The 18,236-nt window shown below is 39.4% G+C and overlaps 1 protein-coding gene across 3 annotated transcripts in view; it reads left to right on the forward strand.

Moving 5' to 3' along the window:
* Nucleotides 1-13,764, forward strand: part of COL12A1 (collagen type XII alpha 1 chain) — a 413,394-nt gene extending 399,630 nt beyond the window's left edge. For 2 of the 3 annotated variants that reach the window (XM_033936132.1, XM_033936133.1), the window contains 4 exons: nucleotides 1,308-1,496; nucleotides 5,645-5,722; nucleotides 10,509-10,679; nucleotides 11,645-13,764. In XM_033936132.1, coding sequence (XP_033792023.1) covers nucleotides 1,308-1,496; nucleotides 5,645-5,722; nucleotides 10,509-10,679; nucleotides 11,645-11,655 — 449 coding nt within the window. In that variant the 3' untranslated portion in view covers nucleotides 11,656-13,764. The remainder of the gene's footprint in view (nucleotides 1-1,307; nucleotides 1,497-5,644; nucleotides 5,723-10,508; nucleotides 10,680-11,644) is intronic. The other variant, XM_033936135.1, reaches the window with a different exon arrangement.
* The last annotated feature ends 4,472 nt before the right edge of the window (nucleotides 13,765-18,236 follow it).

Below are 18,236 nucleotides of genomic sequence, written 5' to 3' on the forward strand. Positions count from 1 at the left end.
CTGAAAGAAAGGAAGAAAGATTGGATGCACAGTCAGAAGAAGAAAGTGCAACCAGAGACTCATGAAATCACCAAACAGCAAAGGTAGGAAAAATGATTTTATTTTCAATTTAGTGATCAAAATGTGTCGGTTTTGAGAATTTATATCTGCTGTCTATATTTTGCACTATGGCTCCCTTTTACTAAACTGCAATAGCGTTTTTTTAGCGCAGGGAGCCTATGAGCATTGAGAGCAGCACGAGGCATTCAGTGTAACTCCCTGTGCTAAAACCTACTATTGTGGTTTAGTAAAAAGGGAGGGGGTGTATTTGTTTATTTTTGTATTTTGTTACTGAGGTGACATTGCATAGAGTCATCTGCCGTGACCTCTTTGAAAAACCCGGAATATGAATAATTAACATTTTCTCTGCCTTTCAGTGTGCTTTGTGGTTTTTTTTAATTTTATTGTTGGTAGATCATTTTGACTTAGTCATTATAAAAGTAGCTCACAAGCCCATAAAGTGTGGGCACCCCTGCCCTACAGAATACCCCATTTTGTATCCTTCGTCAGGGGCAAACTCAGGCACACAACCCATTTCCACTGCTTGTCCATAACTCTCACTACTTGTAGCTTGTATGGATGATTAGCAATTCAATGATGAGTTTCGAATTATTGATATTTGTACCATATTTCAAACTTTTTGATGAGTCATGTCACCAGTTTCTGCTAAATAAATAAATAAGGCTAACGAGAATTAGTTTTATAGGGAATGCATAATGTGCTTGTTTTTGGTTGAATACTTAGAGCAACCGATGGTAGTCTGGGCTTCCTTGGTACTTAAGTACAGAAATGAAGCCTATTAATCTTGCATTTTTAGAGCGAGAATTTTAAAGAGAGCATAAAAATCTCTCAGTTTTAGGCCAAATTTTTGGAAGACATAAATTATAAAGCAAGCAGATTTTCATTTTTCCCCCTTTATGCAAGGCCATGCTGACGATTTTGTTAAGTTCTCACAGTGGCAAATTGTTATTGGCAGTATCATTCAACGTGTAAAAGCATTTTGACCTCTCAGCAGTTTAATGTGTACCTTTTATTCTGTGCCAAACTCTTATTTAGAGAGTGTTGAAAGTAATTTGCATGCAGTAGGCATAAGCTCATTTTTTTTTTTTTTTCAAGAGCCCTAGGGTGATGCATTAGTCTGGTGAGATATGTTTAGACTGAGCCAAGATGTTTTCTCCAATAGGTATTAAAAGGTGTTACAAATGGTTTCCGCCTGAATATCTAAACATCTCTATTCTTTGTCATAATACATTATTTTGTATTTGCAGGCCAATTGAATAGGTTCAACCAAATGCTTAACCAAATTCCAAACGATTACTACTCAAACCGCAACCAACCTGGACCTGCTGGTCCACCTGGACCTCCGGGCAGTCCTGGACAAAGAGGAGAACCTGGAGCTGGTGGTAGATCAGGCTTCCCAGGGTCATCTGGTCTTCAAGGACCACCTGGTGAAAGAGGTAAGTAAGCTCTAGAAAAGAAACACTTCAAAGTTCTTTAGGACCGAAGCAAAGGATAATGAATTATGGGCCATTGTCAAGGCAAATGGAAGAATCCTAAAGCATAACAGATGTAAATCACTCCTTGACGTTATCTTCACTGAGTTTGGAAGAGTACTTCCAGTGTGGTTCCTGGGATATAGGAAACCAAAAAGGAGTCCATAAGTGCCTTTATAGTAACAAAGAGAGTAATTTTACAAAGCTGCAAAGGTGTTATACTCCCCAATCCTGTATATGGCACCTAAAGCTATGCATGTGCATTGGTGTATGTAGGCAACATACACACACAACTAATTGGTCTAATCAGTGCTGTTAATTGGCAATTAACACCTCATAATACAATACAATACAATTTTTATTTGTATACCGCCAATACCTCCATGAAGTTCACAGCGGTTTACATGAGTACTTATGGTGATATAAAGTAAAAACTAGTGTTACAATATTTAGGAATCATTCGCAACAAATTCTTGAAAAAGATAGGTCTTTAGGTCTTTTTTGAAACATTTAAAATTAGATTGCTGGTTAATATTGGTTGGTAATGCTTTCCACAGTTTTGCCGCTTGATATGCCCATGTGGAGTTAAAAGTTCTATTGCAGTGTTTTTCAACCTTTTTACACCTATGGACCGGCAGAAATAAAAGAATTATTCTGGACCGGCTGTTGAAGAACACTGGGCTAAGTCGTGGGCCAGACCCCGCCCATCTCTACCCAATCTCTACCCCAGACCCCGCCCCCATAATAGTACTAATTGCACCTTGCACGTCCTGTGCCTCATCTGGAAGCCTTCCCTCTGACGTTGCAATGACGGGATACTGAAAAGTATCATTGTTTCTTAGGTTCAAAGACGGGTTATTAGAAAATTTAATGAGATGTGGCATATAATCAGGAGTTTCTCCAAACCGTATTTTAAATAGAATACAATTTAGAATTTATTCTCTCTTCTATAGGAAGCCAGTGTAATTCATGTATATAAAGTGTAATCTTATTACTTTTCTTCAATCTGAAGATTCATCTAATGACTTCATTCTGTAGTGTTTGAAGTTTTTTTTTTAAATTATAAATTTAGGACAATCTAAAAAGGTGACATTGCAATAGTCCAGCTGAGACAAAACTAAAGATTGTACTAATAGGTGGAATTGATAATTATCTAAGTACTTTTTTTTAGTTCAAAAGAATTTTTTATGATTTTAAACAAGTAAAAAAAAAAACACCAAAGTACATGAGATAGTACATCATTATGATACAACCTGATGCAGTAATGATATAACAATCAAGTAATGAACCAATGCTTCTAATACAACACAACAGGTCGATCAATAACTATCGTATAAAAGGAAATACTTTCTAAGTATCCAGAAAAGACCAAAAGACTTTTTTATTGACAAGTTGACCTGAACGATCGTGAACGATAGTGAACGATCGTGAACGATAGTGAACGATTGTGATCAAAATGAACTCCTAATATTCTTTTTACTTTAGCCAGTGGATAATCTATCTTATTTATGTTTAATACTTTAGTTTCACAATTCATATTAGGATGATTTAATAAACATAGTTTAGTTTTATCCTTATAAATTTAAGTTAATGATTCAGCATCCAATGCTCTAACAGCTTCATGCAATAATTTAGTTTTAACTGACACTAAGGGCTCATTTTACAAAGACGCACTAGCGCCTTAATGCACGGAATAGCACGTGCTAAATTGCCCCACGTGCTAGCCGCTATTGCCTCCTTTTGAGCAGGCAGTAGATTTTTGGCCAGCGCGCACTAAAACGCTTAGTGCACCTTCGTAAAAGGTGCCCTAAGTGGGACTAATTAAAAGTTATGCGCACAACTCGGAAAGTGCAATTCTATAAAAAGTATGCACCAGTTCCTGTGCATGAATTTGAAAAGGGGGGCAAAGGTGGCGTGGCCAAGGGTGGATTGGAGGCGTTTCTAAACATTATGAGTATTGTTATAGAATACGTCTCATCAGGACGCAACTTAGGTGCACCCTTTTAAGGCCAGTTTAACCAGGCCTAAATGCCTGTGCCTAAGGGCTTCTTTTACTAAGGTGTGTTAGGGCTTCAATGCGTGGAATAGTGCACGCTAAATTACTGCGCGCGCTAGACCTTAACGCCAACATTGAGCTGGCGTTATTCTAGAAGCGTACTGTGCGGTTTAGCGCACGGTAATTTTGTGCGTGCGCTAAAACGCTAACACACCTTAGTAAAAGGAGCCTTAAGTCGCGCGGTGCAGACAGGCGCTAAGAGCGATTCTATAAAAGGTACGTGCACCTGGTAGAATCACGCTAAATGCTGTTCTAGTTGGTGCCGGTTTTCTAGGCACTGTATATAGAATATGGCCCTTAGATTTTTATCGATGAAAACAAAAACAAAAAACTGTTCTGGAGATAATTTATTAAACACTAACATATAAAACCATGAAAATTCAATTAAAAAATTTAAATGATAAAAAATACTGTGATAAAAATCCAACCGGACCCTACACGGTCCGTGTTTCGGCGAACACACCTTCCTCAGGGGTCCAATGGTTTGCAAACTCACATATAAAGAATTGGACTGAAAACAGTCTATTGTCTTTAAACATGTGAGCAAAGAACACCGCAGACAAGCTGAAGTAGCAAAAAAATGCCCATCTGCAGTAACCATTATCTCTCTCCTTATTGGCTAAGGCTCTTAACATTTGCATCTCCTCTTCCTATAGGCTAAGGCTCTTTACACCTGCATTGTGAGGTCATAGGGCTTTATGGTTATAGAAACATTGTGGTTTGCAAACTCACATATAAAGAATTGGACTGAAAACAGTCTATTGTCTTTAAACATGTGAGCAAAGAACACCGCAGACAAGCTGGAGTAGCAAAAAAATGCTAAGGAGAGATTTTTATAAAATTGCCCCAGAGAAGCTGGCTATATCTCGGCTGAAATGAATCCCAAGCAGCTGTAAATCTTCATGCATAGGAAGGTTGCACAATTGGGCATATATTATAAAGTCTACATATAAATTGTGACTGCCTGTACCCCACCCTAAACCCTTCCCTGATACACCTACCACATAATTGCATACAAGTAAGCATGTTCTTATCATCATGTATACGAGTATGCCTGAGGTAATTTTATAAGTTCATTTTATGCAAATACAGACTAGGTACCTCCATTTAGGAATCACATATAAGCAGGTAGTGCAGTTATTCTTTAAGGCCTTTATAACATGCTTAAGGGTCATATAGAATAAGTGCGTTACCTGCTTAGTTTGATTCCTAAATGGTGGTTCCTAATCCCTCCATTATACTTTCCCCTCCCCTCCCCCCTTTTATTGGAAGAGTTTAAAAATATTTAAATATAATATTGTAATAAATAATATGATTTAATATATTAATAATTGGGATGGGGGAAATGGATGTTTTCTTTAATAATGTGTGTAATATGGTGTATTTTATGCAATCTGTTAAAGTTATATTAATTGTAATACACTGTCAAAGCTTGAAAATTAATAAAGAATTTAAAAAAAAATCCCTCCATTATAGAATATTAGCTTAAGTCAGCATCAGTGCATCTACATTTAGGTGTTTCCACCAGGTTTATTTACTCTTGGAGTTATGGGGTGTAGGCTGATATGTAATACAGTACTTGCATAGCTAACCAGGCCAAATTAGGACTATGTTTTGTGTGGTCCTACTTGTTTAGTAAATTCTGCCGGCACTGGCCCTGAAAATTGCTGCACTTTGACTCCGCCAGTGGACCACCCTGGCACTAATGTCGCGTTAGTCAGAGCCGAGGGGATATTCAATGGCATTGTGCAATTAAGGGCTCCTTTTACGAAGGCGCATTAGGGCCTTCATGCGCAGAAAAGCACACGCTACAATGCCGCTCATGCTAGCCACTGCCGCCTCCTCTTGAGCAGGCGGTGGTTTTTCGGCTAGCACGATCCGGTGCGTGCGCTAAAAAAGCTAACGCACCTTAGTAAAAGGAGCCCTAAGTGCTGCTAAATATGAGGATAGTCTGCGGATCGAAATTTAAGTGGAAGTGAGCCTTTCCCGCTTCCTTAAACCTCTTTGACATGTTTATATTTAATATTATATGTTTGTCCCCCGATTGCTTTGTCAGGATTACCAGGAGAGAAGGGAGAAAGAGGCAGCCCTGGAGTCGGGTCACAAGGTCCAAGAGGTTTGACTGGACCACCAGGTGTGTTTTATTTTCTTTCACCTGTACTACATGTTCCTAATAGCCATATTAGTCCTAAAAGACACTAGACTTTGGCTAGAAAATGCAAACTGGCAGCCTACGAGTAGAGAATGACACGGAGACAAATTTTGCCCCCGTCCCTACGGGAACTCATTTTCCTGTCCCATCCCTGCGAGTTCTTTTCCCGTCCCTGCCCCATTCCTGCAAGACTCATCTGCACAAGCCTCAAACACTTTCCAAGTATATTATTTCTTTGATATACCGTCCATCAAAATTTATCTAGACGGTTTACAGTCAATAAAAATGATAAGTGTACGAGGCTTGAGTGGTTAACCCTTTCAGGACCAAGGGATATATTTGTCCCATAACTTTAAAATCCTATAAATTTTGATTGGGATAGTCTACAGTTCTAAATTTGATATGTACGGATTCCATATGATACTGCCTTTATGTAAACAAACTGGTTCCGACATTCATTCATTAGCGTCGTTGCCAGATTGACGAGAAGATTCACTTGCCACACTGTCCATAAGCCAGAAGTTTGATTTTTTTTTTTTTTAAAAATGATATTTCACAAAAAAAATCAATTTTTTGGCATCTGCAAGCCCTTTTTACCATAAAAATGTCGTCAAAACCACAAAAATTGGCCTACGATCCTTATGGTCCTGAAAGGGTTAAGGCAGAACTTACAGGAATGAGACAGGGACAGCGACAAAACTTGCGGGGACGGGACGGGGAAATTGAGTTCCCGTGGGGGATGGGAAAAAAATTTGTCCCCTTGTCATTCTCTACCTACGAGTTGTATCAAATTAACAAACAAAAAGTGTACCCAGGCACAGCAAATTGCCGAAACCCAGGTCAGCACGGGATTTAATTTATCAGAGCAAAGCAAAAATATGCACTTAAGTGGGTTAGATTCTTGAAAGTTGGGAAAAGGGATACCTAGTCTAGCTCTAAAGGTAATCGAAAATTGGTTAGTCATTTACTTTCCATAATGTGAATTCTAAAATGAAAGTAGAATACTGACCACATTTGGCAAAGAAAGTCAATAACTGACTAATATTGAATACATTTCTTTGAGCTGAACTCGTGTCTCTGTAAAGCGATGCTTAAATCATTCCAAGACATAGTACTATAGACTAGGAATTTGATTTTTAATTCAAAAATACCATATATACTCAAATATAAACTGTTAACTCGAGTATAAGTTTGGGGGAGGGAGTTAGTCAAGTATTCATGTATCCCCCCCCCCAACAGGGCTTCCGTGTCCCTGTCCCTATTCTCCCACAAACTGATTCTGATATTCTGACCTTATAATATCCATAGAAAATTTATAGAGTATGTCTGAGGGACCGCTGTAAAATGGCATTGCAGACTTTGTGTATGACTAGGTTGAGAAAGCACGAAGTGGTTTCAGATTTTCAGCTTCACTGTGTGACAGCCAGAAATCAAATATACATAATAGATAACTACTTGCATAAAACTAGAAATAGCAGCGGGATCATACTGCTCAGTCAGTGTTTTCAACAGTCTTCCCCTCCCCCAAATTGCAATTCTTTCCTCAGGCAAGAATTCCTGTGGCGGTGGAGGCCACTGCCAGACTACTGTCCACGACTTCACCGGGATATCTTATGTCAAAGATGAAGATATCTAGGAAGAAATGGGACAGCTGCCTTGGTGGATCCTGTTACATTGTGGATTATTGCTTTAGGAGAATGGCAGTTTAAAAATAGTTTTCATTAGTAATCATCCTTTCAATTTCCTTCTTCATGCATGAGTGAGTTTCCACCATCACACGGAGCCTGATAGGCCTTTCAGCTGACTGGCAGAAATGTTGCGGAGATTTTGTTAGGATTTTCCCCCGATGTCTCAAGAGCAACGCAGCTAAGAAGGAAAGAATTTTTAAAATTAAGAACAAGAGTCTTAGCACTTGAGGCATCTTTTTACTTAAAATTTCCATGTAAATGTCTTGTCAAAATACAATAGTCTTATAAGCGTAGGACCGGATAATAAACGTTTTTCACCAAAATTTTATAGGTGAGTAAATGTGAACGCCTCAGCCCCACCACTCCACCGCCGTTCTATTTTGGTGAAAAACGTTTATTATCCGGTCCTACGCTTATAAGACTATTGAAAACTGTTGGACGGATATAAAGGCAAGGTACCAGCAGCCGAACTTATATAGAGCTTGTTGTCAAAATACAAAGACATTGAATATGTATTTTGGGATCCCATTCAGTTACAACAATTTCTAATAGCTCGAGAACAGAAATGAGTTTTTATTTTTGCCTTTAAATGATTCATCACTGAGAAATGGTAGGATGTCAGAAGCCCAAATAGTTGGGAATGTGAAGATTCATATGAATTAAGAACAATCTATTAATTTTCCTTATTTTTGTTAGTTTGTAAGTAGCATGGCTCCCCATTGTTGTGGACTTGAAAAGGATTTTTTGTGTTGTACATTATTGTTAAATTTGGTGTTAGAAACCTTTTTTTCCTTGGTATCATTTGATATTGTTAACTATTAAATTTATAAATAAAAAAAAAAGAGTGGCAGAAATGTTGCATTTTCAAGTACAGAGTATAATACAGTAAAACCTTGGTTTGTGGGCATAATTCGTTCCGGAAACATGCTTGTAATCCAAAGCACTCGTATACAAAATGGGGGGAACATCACTAGGGGTTAGTAACCTGGAGAGAGACCTGGGAGTGATGGTAGACGCAACACTGAAGGCATCGGCGCAATGCGCCACAGCCTCTAGGAAAGCAAACAGAATGCTGGGTATCATTAAGAAGGGTATTACGACCAGGACGAAGGAAGTCATCATGCCGCTGTATCGTGCAATGGTACGGCCGCATCTGGAGTACTGTGTCCAGTACTGGTCGCCGTACCTCAAGAAAGACATGGCGGTACTTGAGGGAGTACAAAGAAGAGCAACCAAACTGATAAAGGGAATGGAAAATCTCCCATATTCTGACAGATTGAAGCAGTTGGGACTTTTCTCCCTGGAAAAGCGAAGACTTAGAGGAGACATGATAGAAACCTTCAAGATCCTGAAGGGCATAGAAAAAGTAGACAGGGACAGATTTTTTAAATTAAGGGGCACCACAAGTACAAGGGGGCACTTGGAGAAATTGAAAGGGGACAGGTTTAGAACAAACGCTAGGAAGTTCTTCTTCACTCAGAGGGTAGTGGACACATGGAACGCGCTTCCAGAGGCTGTTGTAGACAAGAAAACATTAAATGGTTTCAAAGAAGGTTTGGATAGATTCCTAGAAGAAAAAGGGATTGGGGGGTATAGATAGGTATAGACCATTGCTCAGGCAATGGGCCTGATGGGCCGCCGCGGGAGCGGACCGCTGAGCAGGATGGACCTATGGTCTGCCTCAGCGGAGGCAACTTCTTATGTTCTTATGTTCTTATATCAAAGCGAATTTCCCAAAAAGAAATAAGGGAGACTCAGATGATTCGTTCCACAACCCAAATACTTTAATACAAAATACAACAGAGCAGTCACTACACTCCTGCAGGGTCAGAAAGAGAGAGCAGAAATAACGGCTCGGTTGTGATGACGTGACGCGTATATACAGTTGCGTATTTGTAACGCGCGTATAAGGTGCATACTGGTCACATGCATATACAGTGCGTACCTTGTATTGCAAGACCTCGCTGCGTCAGAGAGAGAAGAACCATCGGCTCGGTTGTGATGACGTGACATGCATATGCAGCGCGTACTTGTGACGTGCGTTTACTGTTTGTACTTGTATTTCAAGACCTCGCGGCGTCAGAGAGAGAAGGACCATCGGCTCGGTTGTGACGACGTAATGTGCATCGGCTCAGTGGTGATGACGTGACATGCGTATACCTACTTGTATTGCAAGACCTCACTCGTTTATCAAGTTAAATTTTAATAAAACGTTTTGCTTATCTTGCTAAACACTCACACACCAAGTTACTCGCAATCCAAGGTTTTACTGTGTTTCCAAACATGCAAGTTTTGTTCAGTGTTCATATATTGAGGTATTGGTGGCAAAATGTAAATGATTAATTATTTCTTTCTTTAATTTACTAGGGTTTTTTTTTTCCATTACAAGATCTACAAGAAACTTGCACTAAAGTTTAGAGCCAGTTGGTTAAGGAATTACATTTCTTTTAACCAAAGTGTAGCTTATTCCAAGAAAAATCTGTCCTGGGGCTTCAGGCTAAGAAAATTATATATGCCTGTATTATGACTGCATTGCAGGATGCTTATCTAAGGCAGTGGTTTCCCTCAAGACTTTCAAAACTAAGGAATAGAAACAAATTAAAAGATTCGCTGATGTCGGTTGCTTGGTACAAATCTTGCCAGATCAGTTTCGCTGATATAAAAAAAAATACCAGCCCTAATATGTAGAGAAGCTGCTGATAAGTCATGAATGATGAAAAAGCATAATCACATCTTAGGTTCACTTTGGCACTTCATTGACAACTTGTGCAGCATTTGAATGGAAACCTTTGCTTAACATGTTCTGAAAATGTTGCCTAGACAGTCGTCACACCGACAAATTCTACAGGGGTCTCAAAGTCCCTCCTTGAGGGCCGCAATCCGATCAGGATTTCCCCAATGAATATGCATGAGATCTATGTGCATGCACTGCTTTCAATGCATATTCATTGGGGAAATCCTGAAAACCTGACTGGATTGCGGCCCTCAAGGAATGACTTTGAGATCCCTGTATCAGAATAGATCCTGAAATTAATTTTAAAAATTCCTCATTCCTCTTTGCTTTTTATTTCTGACATTAGGACCACCGGGTGACTCTAGAACTGGTCCACCAGGTTCTACAGGCTCAATGGGCTCTCCTGGATCCCCTGGTCGCCCTGGGAACTCTGGTATAAGAGGTCCTCCTGGTCCACCTGGATATTGTGATTCCTCTATGTGTGCAAGCATTCCATACAATGGCCAAGGCTACCCAGGTAGGTTATCCAGTCATTAAATTTTTGCCTGCATTTTATATAAATCTTTACATTTTAGTTAAATAAAGATCATTGCTCATTTCTTTATAAGGATATATCTTTTTAAAACCAGTCATCGATTTTGCTATAAAAATAATGCCTAGAAGGAAGAAATAGTTAAAGGGCCTTTTAATAAAAGTGCTGTAAAGTCATGCATTTAGCAGTTGAAAAGCTTGTGCAGTAACTGTTAGGGAATTCTCAACATCCTATGTTACAGTTACCACACAGAAAAATATTTTTCTGCAAGATAAGTGCAGTTTGCAGATAGTGGAGGGAATTATATAAATGGCACTTGAAATTCAGTACTGTAAAAAATTAGGTGGGATATAAGTATATTAAATAAAATGAAAAAATGTTTAACTATTGTTCTTGCATCTCATGTATATATATATAGATAGATAGATAGATAGATAGATATTATTGTCTGAAGATATGACTAATAGAAGAGTTTATTGTAACTAATACATATCATCATTATTATTTTGTGACACTCACATATTCACTTCAGAAGCCATCATTTTCTCCAAATCTGTCCATTTTTAGTTAATCTGTTTCTTAACTTGATTTAGAATGGCTTCTTCCTTCCCCTCATCCCCATCCCCCCAAATTTATAGCATTTTTTAAAACTGATGCAAAATAAAGTTAGTAGATGAGAAAATCATTGTTCAACCACAACTATTTATAATACTTGGAAGTTTTCTTTCTATTTTATTATTATTATATATATATATATATTGTTTTTTAATTAATGGAAAGAGTCTTCCACCATAGTAAACAGCTTGACAGCTATTGCCTGGTCATATCATTCTGCTGAAACCAATTGGACTGTAAAATTCTCATCCACGTCAATGTAGATTGGAAGAAAATATAGTTTTGTTAAACAACTTGACTTTCAGAAAACTAACATCATATTTGACCTGTTTCAGGTTCCGGCTAACACATTTTCTAAGTCGTGAGTGCTGCTTACAGTTTTGAATACGTGAAAAAAAAATCCTGTTTCTGAGATGTTTGCGCACGTGCTAATTATGAAATGAGTCTGTATGGAAATCTCACCATGGATGCGGTTAATGAACTCTGTTGGCGGCATAAGGGGAGACTTTTGTACTAACAACATTCTTGAATGGGGAAGAGGACAGCGATGCCGTCTTACAAAAACGCCTGTTGCATTTCAGTAATCGAAACAAATCGATCAAAAATAAAAATACAGAAGTCTCAATTGTGAAGGAGGCTTATAAAACTACTAACCATCAGAGATAACACAGCTCCGGGGAGTGGAAGGGGAATGGGGAGAGATTTAACCTAGTATAATGGAAATGATTTGTGTAAATAATAAACAACTAATTATGGCTTGTAAATGATTTGTATGGGGTCATGTCCACTAAAATCAGTTAACATGTTCTATAGCGTGCATTAAAGCCTGCTGCCTGCTCTTTGCTAGAATAACCTCTCTTGACACCTTCATGAAATCTACTAGTCTGCTGCTTGTTATAGATATATCTGAATTCCGGCTACATGTCCTTTTAGGATGTTTCTGAAGCTGCAATGATAAACCTTAGTTTATATAACTATTTTTCTTCTGTCTTGCTCAATTCAGTGGTGTGCTTTCGCCACAAACTTGTGCCCCAGGAGCAGCTTAAGAATGCATTATCGATAACATTTCACTGGTGGTGCTAGCTAGTCACTCATTAAATACATCCCAACCCTCCCCTTTGAAATATATTTTGCAGTTATCAGACTTAGTTGGTTTCGTGTCTGTTTGCCCTTATTATCGACACCTAGTCATTTGCTGACCAGTGGCTTGACAGTGTATATTCAACGGCTGCTGGAAAAGAGTCTTGAGCTTTCTGTCCCTCTAGCCTTTTTTGCAATTTCATAGAGAGCAATGTTAATGCACGGGTTCTTAAACTGAATTTCTGTGATCTGTGATTACATTCTGGCTGATACATATGCATGACTTATGGTAACTATGATCTTCAATCGGACAACTATTTTCAACCAGAGCCATATGAGCCTGAAAGTGGACCTTATCAGCCTGAAAGTGAATCCTACATACCTGTAGTGCCAGTCGAGGCAGAAAGGCCGGAAGAAGAATTTGAGGAATATGGCATGGACGTTTACTCACCAGAATATGCCGAGCACATGCGGTGGAAAAGAGCGCTACCAAGAAACTCAAAAGTGAAATCGTAAAAGAATACTGTTTGCCTGTCATTGTATGCAAAGATTCTTAGAAGACAGAGGAGAACACTGAGGGTATATAGAGAGTGCTTTGTATAGGTGGCAGCCAATATCATTCTAACGTACAGGCTCCGGACGCTTTCATTCATGCTTGATGCTGCTTGTAAAACGCTTTTGCTTACAGAGGCTTAAAAAAAGACCCCCACCCCCCAAAAAAAAAAAAATCCCTTTTTTAATTGTGCATTCATTTATTGAGGTGCAGCATTTATGTGTTGAAAAGATATGAAAAGAACCAAAGCTGCTGCAGATTTTCTAGAGGCTCTTTGCCTTAGCAATGGTCCTTCTTGCAGGATTGCATTCCTCTCTAAAGGCTGTTTGGCATTTCCTTCGAGTCAGAAGCCAGATATTGCTTTATTAACCCCCCAAAGGCCTTCTATTTCATAGCTATTATTTATCTTTACTCTCCTGTGCTCAGTTATGCTTCGTAGGGAATATAATGCTCTTATACATCTCTTTTAACAACCACAAGCCTTAAATAATATAAGAGAAAGTGCTGTGTCATTTAGACACGGTTTTATATGAACTTAAATCTCCATTTGTAGACACATCCATTTATGCCAAATTGCAGTCCATCCTCTGCAGAGATGCAGATTGCATGTTTGTGTTGTATATTTAGTATGGAGTTTTTCCTTTGCAGAACATAGTGTTTCTTGGTTCTCAAAAGCAGTTGGAAATCATTTGCAAGACTATGGCTATAGAATTGCTGCTTTTATATTTTTAACTGCAAATTTGTGAATTTCACTGCCTTATATTTTTTATTTATTTCCTGAAACAAAAGAGGTGTTTTTTCAATAAAACTACTGAAAATGTTTGTTGTGCTTTCCTGGTGTAGCCTGTTTGCAACGTCTCACAATTCATGTCTGGGTGGTTCAGCGACGGTTAAATAAATGAATTTAGAAATCAAATTTCAGAACGTATTTAAAAAAAGGACCAGAGGTAGAATTGATAAGTAGTAGTAGTAGTAATGCTCATCATTCCATTTAGATATAAAAGCAGGGCATGCTTTGGAATTTCAGATTGAAGTGCTCTGCAATAGAGAATGACACGGTGACAAAATTCATCACCGTTCCCGTCCCCGCGGATAACCGCGGGAAATAATCTCATGTCATTTTCTAGTGTCTATTTCAACCTCGGTCCTTCCACACCAGCATTCTTCAAAGCAAAGCTTGCAGGTCAGTGGTTGTGCCCAATTATACTCTGATTCTTCCCTCTCTCCTTAAAGAATGACATGAAGATGGTTTCCCGCGATTATCCGTGGGGACGGGAACGGTGATGAATTTTGTCACCGTGTCATTCTCTACTCTGCAAATCACATCCCTGGCAGTGTTCAAATCTAAGTTAAGTCCCACTTTTTTGAAAGTGCTTTCAACTCTTAAACTCTCCCTCACTGCTGTCAGATACCTAGACCCACTAGAACCTCCCCAACCCTGAAATGTCCTGTCTAAATTAGATTGTAAGCTCTTCTGAGGACTGTCTATTGTATGTTAAAATATACAGTGCTGCATATGTTTTTAAGCGCTATAGAAATAATAAAAAGGAATAGTAGTAGTAGCATATGCCTTTAATTCTCTCAAGAATGTTTCAGTGTAGATGCTGATTAGGGAATTACAAGCAACTCCAAGTAGCCTTTTACTTAGGTTATGAAGCAGAGAATTTATCTACCATACGCGTTGCCAGAGGTTGTGGTAAGAGCGGGTAGCGTAGCTGGTTTTAAAAAAGGTTTGGACAATTTCCTGGAGGAAAAGGCCATAGTCTGTTATTGAGGCACTGATGCCCTGGATCGGTAGCATGGAACGCTGCTACTCCTTGGGTTTTGGCCAGGTACTAGGGACCTGGATTGGCCATCGTGAGAACGGGCTACTGGGCTTGATGGACCATTGGTCTGACCCAGTATGGCTGTTCTTATGCTCTTACATGTGCCATTGTAACATCACTGATGAGGTTGGCTCTGAGGCACTGTGGGATGAGGCATTATGACATCACAATCTCAGCTCTGGAATGTTGCTCTCATTAGGGTTCCAGAATCTTGCTATTCTTTGAGATGCTGGAATGTTGCTACTCTTTGGGTTTTGGCCAGGTACTAGGGACCCGGATTGGCCATCATGAGAATGGGCTACTGGGCTTGATGGACCATTGGTCTGACCCAGTATGGCTGTTCTTATGTTTTTACATGTGCCATTGTAACATCACTGATGAGGTTGGCTCTGAGGCACTGTGGGATGAGGCATTATGACATCACAATCTCACCTCTGGAATGTTGCTCTCATTAGGGTTCCAGAATCTTGCTAATCTTTGAGATGCTGGAATGCTGCTACTCCTTGGGTTTTGGCCAGGTACTAGGGACCTGGATTGGCCATTGTGAAAATGGGCTACTGGGCTTGATGGACCATCGGTCTGACCCAGTATAGACTATTCTTATGTTCTTATGAAAGCTCAGCAAATTCAGAAAGTTTCACATCCCCTTGAATTTCCTTCTATTGGGTCAGGTTTAGGAATCCTTCAAAAAATAGGAGAAAAACAGTACAAAAAGAATCTTCCTGGCAATGCACTGGCATAACTTTGAAACAGTGGGCATATGGTCCAAGGTTTACCGCTGGAAGAAAAGTTTTGCAAGAAAAAATCCTGAGGAAGTTTGCTTTCAGGGTTAATTTTAAGGACTGCCAAAAAATGTCATGTTGCCTTTTCCTTGTTTTGACTTGAATCAGAGTCACTATTCTAAAATTATACAAACAGATTAATTTGCTCCTCTTTTCACATTATGGCATTGTGTGATCTTAACAGTGCTAGTCTCTGTCAAATGCTAAATGCAAATTTCTAGTATTTCTTACTAGCACACTTCAAACTCAGTAACTTATTTTGTTTCAACCACACAATTGCATTACATGCTCGTAAGAACATAATGGTAGCCATACTGGGTCAGACCAATGGTCCATTTAGCCCTCTATCCTATTTCCACAGTGGCCAATCCAGGTCACAAGTACCAGGCAAAAACCCAAATAGTAGCAATTTAAACTAAAACCAGAACTCGCCACGAGCTATGTTTTGGTGTATCCACCTACATCGGCAGTTCACAAATTATGAGTATCCATAAGGCACTGAACATAAATGTAGTATGAAGATATAGATACAGTATAAGAACATAAGAATTGCCGCTGCTGGGTCAGACCGGTGATCCATCGTACCTAGCAGTCCGCTCATGCGGCGGCCCTTAGGTCAAAGACCAATACCCTAAATAAGTCTAGCCTTACCTGCGTACGTTCTGGTTCCGCAGGAACTTGTCTAACTTTGTCTTGAATCCCTGGAGGGTGTTTTCCCCTATAACAGCCTCCGGAAGAGCGTTCCAGTTTTCTACCACTCTCTGGGTGAAGAAAAGCTTACTTATCCCCTTTTAACTTCAGAGAGTGCCCTCTCGTTCTCTCTACATTGGAGAGGGTGAACAACCTGTCTTTATCTACTAATGCTATTCCCTTCATTATCTTGAATGTTTCGATCATGTCCTATAATAACAAAAGAACGCAGCAAAGTGCAAAACGGCTGCAGAGCCAAAGCAGCATCAGGAATAAACGTGCTCTGTAGAGCACAATGGAAGGTTTGCGATGTCACCATTAAGAACCAAAGGCACAAACTCATTTTACGCTGCTTGTTCCACTGAAGAAAAGTAGGGAATCGGTACAATTCCTCCAGCAGTTTAATTTGTTCAAAAGGAGATTTTTTTTTTTTAAAAAGTGATTTTGATTCTTAATGGTGGCATCATCGCAAACCATCCATTGGGCTCTAGTTCATTTCTGCTGTTGCTTCGTCTCCACAGCTATTTAGTACTTTGTTGTTGTAGGACATATCTATAGCTTCATGCTACATTTGGAGACACAGAGAAGCATTTAAAAAAAAAGGTCTAAGTCAAACTTGGAACGTCCAAAGTTGGAGGAACAAAAATAACCATTTTCAAATGGTGAACTGCTAAACGTCCAAATATATATATATATTTTGCAAATCATCTACTTAGATGTCTTGGCCACTGGGACATCTAACTTGATACACCATTTTCGATCAGAATAACATCCAGGTTGGAGACGTCCTAATCATGACCATTTGGACATGGGTGGGGCCAGCATAAAAATGGACTGGCCAGATAGACATCCCGACAGAGCAATGGGACACCTTAGAGGGCACTGCTGTATATCTCACCATAACCCCCTTATAATTTATGATGAGCCCCCCAAAACCTCCCCACCCCAACCTATTATACCCTCCTGTGTACCACCCCAATAGCACTTATAGCTGCAGGTGGCACCTATATGGCCTGAAAAGCCATACCTTTTGAAGATGGTAAATCCTGTATGATATTCAAAAGCCAAAATTTGAATTGTTTGACAACGCCATAATTGCTCCAAAGGAGCATCAGGAGAAAGCCAACACAACAGTATCACTTTCAAAAAGTATTAAAAGAACAAAAATCCCTTTCAAAGAAGTCTAGGTTTAGGTTATACACAGAGTTTCACTGACCACATAGCAGAAATAAATGTAAAGATACAATATGAGAACAGGACCAAAACATATGACCCAGTGTTGCATCATGTTGATCACAACAAGGACAATCAGCATTAGGTTTTAAGTTAAATAGACATGCTTTCGTAGGCAAAATATACAATCACACACTAAGCTTACATTACATTTCACAAAATGTAATGTTCTTTGGGTGGGAAAATATTCCCTTGAGACCTCCAGCAAACTTTTCTTCTTCTAAGGATACTCCAAGGTCAGTTGACCAAGCCATTAATAATTTGTTGAAATCCACTGTATGTATGTAGTCTTGCAGATGCCTGTGATGAAATCTCAGAGAGGTTTATTATCTACTACTTCCTGAGCCTGATTAAGTAGCCCTTTAAACTCTGTTTGAAAACCCCCCCACCAGTCATTCTGATTCCAGCAGAGAGACGATGAAGGGAGTCAGCTGATTGTCCCTCCTCTCTCCACTTGAGGATTCTCAGCTGAACTGAGGCTCCATCTACTACCTCCTGGGCCTGATTAAGCAGCCCTTTAAAGGGCTGCTTGTCAGGTGGGCCTGCACAGTCGGTGGGCTCCACCAAAGGACCAAGTGGGACTAAGCTAAAACCTCAACCAACTTCACCCATAAGTAACAACAGTCCACAAAGCTGTTTAATTGAAGACCAATGCATTGGAGGAAATCACTCTTTGAATCCATCTTTGAGTTTCAAGGCCCCCAAATTTGGACCTGCATCATCAGACTAACGACGAGACCTCCTCCTCTCTTCAATTAAGGAA

This window comes from Geotrypetes seraphini, chromosome 3 (assembly GCF_902459505.1).
Source record: "Geotrypetes seraphini chromosome 3, aGeoSer1.1, whole genome shotgun sequence".
Taxonomy (NCBI): Eukaryota; Metazoa; Chordata; class Amphibia; order Gymnophiona; family Dermophiidae; genus Geotrypetes; species Geotrypetes seraphini.